Source organism: Chenopodium album, chromosome 20 (genome assembly GCF_948465745.1).
Source record: "Chenopodium album chromosome 20, dcCheAlbu1.1, whole genome shotgun sequence".
NCBI classification, from domain to species: Eukaryota; Viridiplantae; Streptophyta; class Magnoliopsida; order Caryophyllales; family Amaranthaceae; genus Chenopodium; species Chenopodium album.
In genome coordinates this window covers 4116048-4126676 of record NC_137853.1, presented here as the reverse complement: position 1 = coordinate 4126676, position 10629 = coordinate 4116048, and the positions used below count along the sequence as shown (strand labels likewise).

The 10629-nt window shown below is 32.7% G+C and overlaps 1 protein-coding gene across 2 annotated transcripts; it reads right to left on the bottom strand.

Annotated features, from left to right (window-relative positions):
• Positions 1-3905: 3905 nt before the first annotated feature.
• Positions 3906-8822, bottom strand: LOC145597707 (transcription factor MYBS3-like). 2 transcript variants are annotated; one of them, XM_081653943.1, is made up of 4 exons: positions 8439-8822; positions 6673-6881; positions 5484-6052; positions 3906-5044 (listed from the first exon to the last, which is right to left on the bottom strand). In XM_081653943.1, exons 1-3 carry the CDS (start codon positions 8710-8712, stop codon positions 5498-5500), a joined length of 1038 nt encoding a protein of 345 aa, XP_081510069.1. In that variant the 5' UTR covers positions 8713-8822; the 3' UTR covers positions 3906-5044; positions 5484-5497. The 2 variants fall into 2 exon arrangements, with proteins under 2 accessions (XP_081510069.1, XP_081510068.1); XM_081653942.1 differs by lacking the exon at positions 3906-5044 and having other exon boundaries at positions 5129-6052.
• Positions 8823-10629: the final 1807 nt, after the last annotated feature.

Here is a 10629-nt window from a genome sequence, read left to right as displayed (position 1 = left end):
CTCCTTTTTCCTAGCTCAATCCAACACTATGCTCTTTATACCATGTATGCTATAATCGGTCTAGTACTGGTTCTACATTGGTTAAGGTTAGGCCATAGAATTTGTCAAGCAGCTAGGGAAAACCTCCTTCCTTTGCATACTAGAGACATCACTCATCTGTAAACAACTGCATTGCCACCCTTATGAGCCCTAATAAAGGTCCGCCTTTTGGATATGACTAAATTATAAGTGACTCAAATATGTTCTCATTGAGCCATATTTGGATTGTTTCTCGGAGATTAAAATGAATCAGGGTTATGATGATGAAGCAAGGAAGATTAAGGATATTGCCTTTACATGATTTCAATAAATCTCCTCATAGATGCACCATGTACAAGGTAAATATATATTGTGTATACATTATGCAACTATAATGGTAGCAGGATATGAAATTAATTAAACCCTAATGTATATACAAGTAAATATTATTATATGCTATATGATCATGTCTAATTGTTTGTTATTATTCAATATAATTCCAGGGTTTAGTGATCATCGAAAGGCTAATAGATGGAATCGGAGATTATTGCCCTAGCATCATTCCTTAAGGATGAGAAGATCGGATGACCATGTTATGCCAAAGCCGAGTTATCCAGCTTATGATATGATCTCAAGCCAAGATCCATGAGGCCGGAAGTAGCGACCTCGAATAGTTCCATTGTTTCTCAACCAAGATAAAATCGCTAATGGAGATGATTATCAGAATGCATTAATGCTGATCAAATATTCAACCTTGAGAGATTTTGCCAGTTACGTCCGATAAAGCCTTGGCTAAGATTCCATGTGCTCCTTTGTAGAAAATGGATACCTCCTGTAACCCTACTTAAAAAAGGGGAGAAAGATTTGGTCTTTGTAATTATTGCATTGTTTGGTAGAAACGTAAAATCAAAACTATAGATTCATTTGCCCTTTATTTTTTTTAATCGAACAACTCTTGATTTGCCTTTTCATTATAAGGTTTTAGTCTATAGGTTAATGTAACTATGCTCTATTTGAGCAATTAATTGATTAATGAAAATGTCTACAAATATTGTAAACTACTCCAACTGCTCAATATTAAGAAACCAACGAACAATAATGCTAATACTTTATATTATCGTAATTTATAATTATACAAGTGTAGTCCACAATGGTAATTAACATAAGGTTTGATTCTCTTACAAGTCTTTTTTATTTTTGTTCGTTTATTGCCATATATCTTTAGTTTTGTATTTGAAAAAAATATGGAAATTGGATATGTTGTGAAAATACTTAATTATTAAGACGAATTTAATAAGATCTCGCTTGAATTAGATCAAAATCAGACCTAACCAAACCATAAACTTTCAAATTAGACCAAACTTATAAAAATTTAAACCATAACACTTACCTAGTAACCTTACTATATTCTTTTTCCTATATATCTTTTTTTTTTTTCCCCGATAAGCCTCACTTTCATAATATAGAGTGTTTTACTCTTTTCAAGGCTCACTTTTCTTATCCCGACAAGCCTCACTTTCATAATATAGAGTATTTATTTGTTGGTCAAATCGATACACTTAAAACACAGAGAGAGTATTTCACATGAAGATTCCCCTAAGAAAAAAATAATAATAATAAAGATAACAAAATTTCATAACCCTACCCAAAAAATAAATATAGATAAATAATTGAATATGATGTCATGTCAATGAATCTTGAGGGATATGTTCATATGTACTGTCTACAAAACCCCTGTTATAATATTAATCTTCCACCACAAAATCGTGCAATAATATTTTTCCAAATTTGACATAATCTTGAATTGTCATCCCCTAATTTAAGAATTTACTATTGCAAGCTTTTCAACATCTAAGAGATATTTTAATTATTTTGACATAAACTAAAAGAGATTTTGTTGCCGGAAATTAAAGGAATTTATAGTCACGGTCATTCCACTCCATTACACTATTCATAGTCCAGCTTTTGAACATTATCCTAGGCCATATCTTTTTTATTTTTTGATATGACATGAATAATCCGATGATATCTAAGATCATGTTAGATTGATATTATTGGTAAACTGAAATGCTAAAAGTCTAAAGGTGTCTCAAGTCTTAACTTACTAATTATGAAAACATCGAGAGTAAGGAAAACCGTTTCAATTTACACAAACTGAAATTGAAGTTTGCTTCGTTTGATTTACTACGAGTACCTTTATTATTGTTACACCTATATTAATCGGTTATTCTTTTACTCATATACTATCATTTTTACTTTTTTTAGAGCTCGTATAGTTGAATGTCGTTACAGTTTTCTTGAATTAATTTCCCATATATGTAATTGAATTATTTAGAAAATAATATATACGTAATATGAGTAGATACTAGATAGATAACAAACACCACACTACCACAGTACCAAATAATACCCTAGTACTACTTTATAGTTATATTACGAGTAAAAAATATATCATTGCCTCGCATGATAAAAATAAGAAGTGAATAAAATCTATCCAACAAAAAATTGTATAAAGCTCAAAGCCTATCAATTATAGGCATGGAGGAAGAATATTTAAGAGTCAAATAATATCCCAGTTAAATTGTAAAACGTTGACGCCTTTAACCTTACATTCAAACTTAAATGAAAATTAAGTTGGGTCCATCAAGATAACAATTTTATTTTGACCAAAATTTACCTGACATGCTAGAAATTCATGAAACCCAAATTGACCAACTTAAATGAGCAAGTCTCTACCCCGGTCCCCCAAAAAGATATCATAATCTTGACATACAGATTTTAATTTGCACTAATTAAAGTTTTTAATTGATTTTCTTATATGAAACTATCATGTGACAAAGTGACATGCGAACCATATGTTTGAATTTGTTTATATTTTTTTGGAACTCCTTTCCTAGTACTGATAATGAAATATTTTTCTGTTTTTAATATTTTACTTTTTTTTTTCCTGTTTATTGCTAAAAATTAAGTTAACTTATAATTTTTTTTTTATTGGTATACGGAGGCTGATTTCATTAATAATAATATTTATCATTCGACATTTACAATCAATTAATCATCCCTTAAGAGATCTAAATTTTCAATACAAGAATTAAACACCTCTAAAATAATGGCATTGAAACTGAATTGCTTCTAGATAATTTTAGATGTTTTGACATAGCTCCATTGATATATAGTCGGAAGGGTGATAAAACTTGATTGATCATCCAGATCTGCAAATTTACAAGACGGATCTTCTAAATCTGCACCCCTTTACCAACATACCCGCAATTCCACAAATTTGCAAGACGAATCTTCCAAATTTGTATATCTACACACACTAAAAACAAACAAACAATAATAAACCCAACTTAGAGGGACTAACTAAACCCTACATGGAGGGACTTACTACAATCACCATACTGTATGTTGGTTATATTTATTGGCTAAAAATCATTAAATTAAAGAAGAACAGGGAAAATGTTAGTTTTTTTTTTTTAATTTAACTTATAATTTAGTTAAGTCTATATGAGTTTTTCTTGAGGAATAACAAAGCCATTTATTTTTCAAATATTATTGAAACGGAAGGATTTTTATGAACATTGTGAGGTAGTAAATAAAATTTTCGTCGTAGTAATTACTTTTGAACTAAGCTATAACTCTATAAGTCCCTTTTTTAACAATGGGGAATGACCTTATTTTTGCCTGGTTTTCTGAATTGTGCGGTCATACGGACTACGGAGTAATGAAGGGGGATATAACAACAATAACAATATAACATCTTTTCAAAAAATATAACAAATTAACAATATAACATCAATCATTTGTTGTTATCCCCTAATACATTAAATTACATTAGTATGTACTTCCATCACAAAAAAAATAAATATAAAATAAAATAAAATTTCCTAATCATTGGTTTTATAACCATACAAATCAATAATTATATATTCATATGTTTATGGGATCCAATTACATCTACAACCAGAATTACCTGGTTCCTTGTATATAACTCTATTTTTAACCTCATAATTACCGTCAGAAGTTAATGTGCTTTAGCTTAAGTATCAAAGACATGGTGCAGCTTACTCTTGAAACTAACCCACTTACAATCTTAGTCTTTATAATTATACTATCCCAATACTCAATCCTACTGCTAACCATTTATCTCAAGGTAATGCATCAGTACTGACTGGTTCGGGTTATTGTCTCAGCTTTCTTTCTTTTTATTTTTTTATTTTTTTATTTTTTTATTTTTTTTGAGGAAAGCCAACGGAAGTTATTGTCTCAGACTCTCAGCTTTCATCGAGAACTTACGACAAAATGACAGGGGCATCCCTAGGATCGCTACCCATCCCAGACTCAGCCCAAGACATAATCTGCTACACATCATACGCCGTGAATTCATGATTGGGATGAGAACGGCGTTGCATGGTAATATTGTAGAGGCCTCAATGCAAGGATTATACTCCCCTTACATAATAGGGAGCGATGGTTCAGCTCTGAGCAACCAAGTGCTGCAAATTTTAAGCTTAGGCCCTGCCCACACAATGATAACATTTCACTCCAACTACAAATATAAAACAAATCCATATCCTGATATCTACCTCTCCAACACAGCAACCCCCGAGGTTTTTAAGTAAATTATCATCGACTATTCAACTGTACGTACAAGTGGTACACCTTTTATAGGCTACAACATCAACTGCACGTACAATTGCGTTAAAGGTGGCAAACAAGTTGTTCAATTTCCACACAGCCTAGTCTGAAAATATGGTTATCTAGTTTTTTACTCCGTATCAAATTACTTGAAATGGATACAAATTGCATGTCCAAATACTTGGCTTCCTTTATTCTTCCTATCATGTTTTTATCATGAATTCTTACACCCTTGAAACATAAAGGTTTTTGACTAATAATACTACTTGTATTATTTTTCCCCATCAGATGTTCTGTTAATAGGGAGGAGAGCAAAAGAGACAACTAGACAAGTCAATGAAATTTCATTGGAGTTGCAATATCCAGTTTAATTTCCTTCTTTCATTACCTGCACCAATAGTTAATTACAGAGTAAAAATCTGGACAGCGTGACATAATTTAACAAAAGAGAGTTTTTTACTGGTCGAGAAAATAATCAAAACAGAAATTGAGAGATTTAACTAGCTATGAACTACAGATTTTTTTTACATATGACAGTCTATTGATTTAGTACTGCTAAATAAAAAAAAAAATGTATAAAATTTTTAGGCATGATTCCAACTTCAGGATACGAATCGGCCATTTGGTGAACATTTGTATACGGTAACACACAATTCCAAACCCTAAAAAAGAATAAGTTTTAACATAACATACCACCTACCTATCCATAATCTCACGAACAAAAACATTTTGCTAAAAAACCAAACTGCACATATATCATTCTTATATTGACATTAGAACTGCTGTGCTCGAGTTCGAGCTTTGAGCTAAAACCTAACAACACTAACCTGCACTTATACAATCAGACCGCATGGATTGGGCTGCCACCAGAAGAATTCATATCTGGGCTACCAGGCGTAGGATTAGCATGGAACGCAGATTGTCTAGAGGAACCATCAAGCAATTTCAGTGACAAACTCGATGGCTCTCCACTGCCAATGGTCTCCCCCAAGCTCAATTTTGACATGCCAACGAGCTCATCGACATTTATTGGGCTCTTTGAATGTACTGCTGTAGGCTTAACCACCTCATGTGTCTCCTTGGTTGGTTCGGGATTACCACCGGTCCAATATGGGACAGGATACGGATAGAAAGGAGACACATAAGTAGGGTATACAACAGGGTAGTAGTTTGGGGGAGTGTCGGTTGAGACAGAGCTGCTTTGGGAGGGTTCCACGCTTTCCTGCTTAGGTAAATCAGGTTCTGCCTCATTGGAGGTTGAGTTGCTAGATGCCATTGACTCGCATACTTCATCAAGAATAGGAGCAGGAGGCAATGGGTGGTTATTATTCTGTGTTTGAGTATCAGATGGATGCTCAGGGAGGAAATCATGTGCCGCCATTGGTGTATCGCCCTCCTGTAAAAGCAAGCGTAAAACAATAACATCAGCAGCGATGCAGGGGGGTTAACAGTGATTGATAAAAAAAAAAAATAAAAAAAATAAAAACTTACAGTACCAATGAGGGAAAAAAAAAAAAGAGCTAGAGAGGAAGTGAGGAACAGGTCTGATGTAGAGAGCAATGAAATAACATGCATATCAATAGTTCTAGAGCAGAATTGGAAACTGGAAAGTGGAAACAATAATCAACCTAAAGAGCAACTAAAATTCTGTGCAACAGTAGCGATACTTGCTCAAATTCAATGTGTATGAATGAAGAAGATTGAAGACATAGAAAGCATGTAACATATAGTGAAAAGTTTCACAAGTTAGAAAAAGTTACATCTAAACTCAAAAGGCAATGATCAAGACATTCTTAATCTTTTTTTTTTTTTTTTTCTTTTTTTTTCTATTTTTTGTTTTTTTTTTTTTTTTTTTGTGGGAGTGGGGGAACTTTTTCAGCAATACATGAGAAAGAAGTTACATCAACAATTCAACACCCATCAGAAACTGGTTAATCTGACTTTTTGGGTATCTACTATGCAAACTCACCAAAATTCCAAGTGAGATATTAAGAATATGAAGAAAAGGATTATCACCTCATCCGCTACAATATCAAACAAGCTAGAGCGTCTTTTTCTTCTAGACACATTACACTGCCTAATGAAATATTTCTGAGCATGGCTAGCCACTTGGGTTGGCGTCCTTGATATCACATAACTACGCGATATCCCCCGCCAATCACCCTTTCCAAGTTTTTGCAGGCCCAACAAAAACATTCGATGTTCCTCCTCTGTCCATGGAACACCTATTGAAAAAAAGAGAACTGTTATTGTAAATGAACATACAATGAAATAGACTTGCAGCTAAGTTGTCTATCCTGCACAATCACATTCACACTACATGTAAGGAAAATGACAGAAAATTCCCAGGCCAATCAAGGTGTAGGTACACGGAAGCTATAACAGTAATGCCATGAAATAACATGACTGCTGAACAGCATTGTCAAGAGCCTAGAACACCTGATCAAGAAAGATTGACAGTTTAAGCAGTAACAGAGAAGGGAAAAAGAGTAACTTAACAAAAACTTGCGATTGGAGCATAAAAAACATAATAATGTTCAACTTATAAAAATCCGGCTTTTATTACATAAATTCAGAATTAATCACAAATATAAGTTTTGATTGGAAAAAGTCTAAGTTCTAATATGTAAAAGCCGGAAATGCCTTGTGACAAAAACACTAGCAGAATGAGTCAATATAAAATCAGTTTAGAGAAGCAAATTTCAGTTCTGATCAGTACTAATAATCTCATTCAGACTATCAGCATATGGAATAAACAGTGCAGAAAGCAAGAAGTGCACAGTAAATACTAAATACAGTTTAAAATAATCAGCTGCTAAGCTCTGCATGATTGACGATCACCAAACTACTCTCTCCAAATTAGCAACCTATATAGGCAACTATAGTTGTTTTGATTGTGCACGTCGACTATGGAGAATTCGACAAAACCAACAACTACAATAAGATGAACATCATACATGCCAACCCAAATAAGACAAGATCAATCCATGCCAATTTAAAAGTCCTACATAAGCTTTAACAAAACACATCAAATGCCATTATTGCAAAGCCTCAAAACTTCTCGAGTGTCTGCCACCTGAAATTATAGTGAGTCCAAATCACCTTCTAACTACAACAAAATCTTCCCCAATATCAATTACGAAGTATATCTTATATTGCTCATGCTTCAACAGATATTCCAACTACTCCATAATAATTCACCATACACACTTCTACATCCAATCCAATCCAATCAAGATAATTTGAACACGGCAAACAACTCTAGCTCGCTTTCTGCTCAAGCTAATCGATACATTTCTCCATCCAATAACCAAGTCTAGCATCAATCACACAAAATTAATCGAACCAAATTTAATTGAACCAAAATGAATCAACCAAAACTCCAAAAGAATTTCCAATTTCATAATCCCACAAATAAATCCAATTTATTCAATCAATGTCATTCCACAAAACACACCTGATCAAAACTTCCCCAAAATAACCCTCAATCCATCTCAATCAACCACTTTCAGGTGTTTACAATTTCCCATTTCCCAATAATTCAATCTCAAATTAACAAATAAACCCCCCATTTTCCAGGGACCAAAATCAATTATATGGGGAAAACCCCAAAAAAAACAAAACTTTATCCCACCACCTAACTAACACCAACTGAATCAATCCCAAAATAAAAATCAAAAAAGACAACATTTTTCCAAAATCAGCAAAACATAATAAAACCCCTTTACTACTTTAAACCTAAATCAATCTAAATTCCCACCAAATCAAATTAAAAAACAAACCTTTTTTACGTTCGCGACTAGAAGAACTACCAGGAACAAAATCCTCGGAAGCATAACCGTCGGCAGAAGGAGGCACGTGATCAGGAGTAAGATCACCGGCGGCAGGAGAAGTATTCCCAACGACACCGTTTTGATGAAGAGAAAGATTACCCATACTAGCACTTTTTCTGATTGAACCATCGGTTAATCGGACACCAAAAAGCTTGACCCCTCGGTTCGGACAGGTTCGAGAGTTGTGCCCATTGTGGCTGCAATGGGAGCACCGTCGAGTCATGGCGGCTGGGGTCCAACCCGGGTTTAAGTGGGTCTTGTGATCGGGGTTTGGGTTCGGGTTCGGGTTGGGTTTTGGTTTGCTTAGGTTAGAGGAAAATTTGGGGAAATGAAATGAAATGAATTTGGAAGAAGAAGAGGTAGAAAGTAATATAAAAAGGAAGTTTTAATTGGGTGTGGTTCGGATAATTAGGTCCCACTTTTAGGTGGGTGTTTTTCAGCCGTTGATTTTAAACATGTATCAACGTTTCTTCTGTTTTAAATCTCTATTTTGCACGTCATTATTACAAATTAGTTTTTGTTTTTTCAAATAAAAAAAGACATTTGGTGTGTATTTGAGTATTTATACTTGTATATGATATTATGATGTATTTGATCATTTGATGTGCCTTGTGGTTCACTCAAATAGAGATTATAATTTTTTTTTTGTTTCTCCTGAAGAAATATCTGGTTGATATTTTCAAAATTAACAAGTGTTTTGTTTATTCCTTTGAAGTTGTCTTTGATTTGTTTTTTTTTTGTAAGGATGATTTGTTGATATTTAGTTACAAGAGAGATCATTTTGTGAAAATTATGAAGAATTATAAATTATTACAGTGTATAACCTAATTTCACAATCATGTATACGTAAATACGTAAATACAATGTAGATGTTATTTTTTAATTATTGTTATTGTTTGGCGGGATATGAAGTACCTGTTTAGTAATGGATATTAGAGCAAATTTTAATGGATAATCCCATTAGTAAAGATTATAAACAACATTGTATAGAGAATTATTGTTCATCATAAAATTAAATTGGTGGGAAAAAAAATTAAATAATTGGTGACATATGTTATACTCCATAGTTGTTTTTTATTTACCTAATTTCATTAATAAGAAAAAAATAAATAAATAAATAACTAATTGATCGAGAAACATAAGTTGTCAGCTGAGCTGTCAAATTGTACCTTATTTTTTTTTTTTCTGAATTTATTTATTTGAACTAGTCTAAGCTTATTGACAATCCTTATTTGAATTTATCTAAACATATATTCTCAACATAATTAAGGAGTAGGATGAATAAAATTGGACCTAAAAGGTGTCCATCAATTCATTAATAAGGTATGTAAACAAAACAAACAAACGAAAAATAATTAAAAAGTAGGAGTATTAGAAGCATGGGCATATTAAAAATACTCGTGCAAAATCATATGTTTTTTAATGATTAAGACATTATTTCAAAGATTGATAATAAAAGATTTATCCTCTTATTTTCTCTAAAATGAACCATTGACTTATCACTTGGAAGTTTGTGTCATAGCAAATTAATTAATTGAATAAAATTATGACAAAAAAAAAAAAAAAAAGCCTATATTAACATTACAATGGCATTTAGTGTGAAAAGCATATTTCGTGTTTATGAGGCAGATGAGAGACATTTACAAAATATATAGTTATTTAGATAAATTTAGTTAAGATTAAAAATAAATTCTATGTATAAATAGAGAAATTAAGTTTGTGCTTTGTAGCTTAAAAGTATGCACAATTCATCAAATTCTAAGAAATTATGTTTTATTTATATGTTTCATATTAACTATCTACGGAGTATCATGTGCTATTAATTTCATACATTAGCACGAATAAGGGGTATATATAATCTACTCGGTAGTAAATAGACTCATACAGAATACTCCGTACTTCGTATAAAATAAGAAATCTTTATTATCTTTATATACGGTCAGAAACCAAGAGGAAACTTAATAGAGGCACAAAGCATCGAAATGGGAACGTGAAAAAAAAAAAAGAAGGTGAGGAAGAAGAAGCACGTGGGCGGTGGAAGAGCAAAGAAGGGAGCGAGTGTCAAAATTGTAAATCTTGGTCGGGTTAACATTAAGAATCCACGTGATAGGACGGACGCATATTCTCATTTTCATTTTAC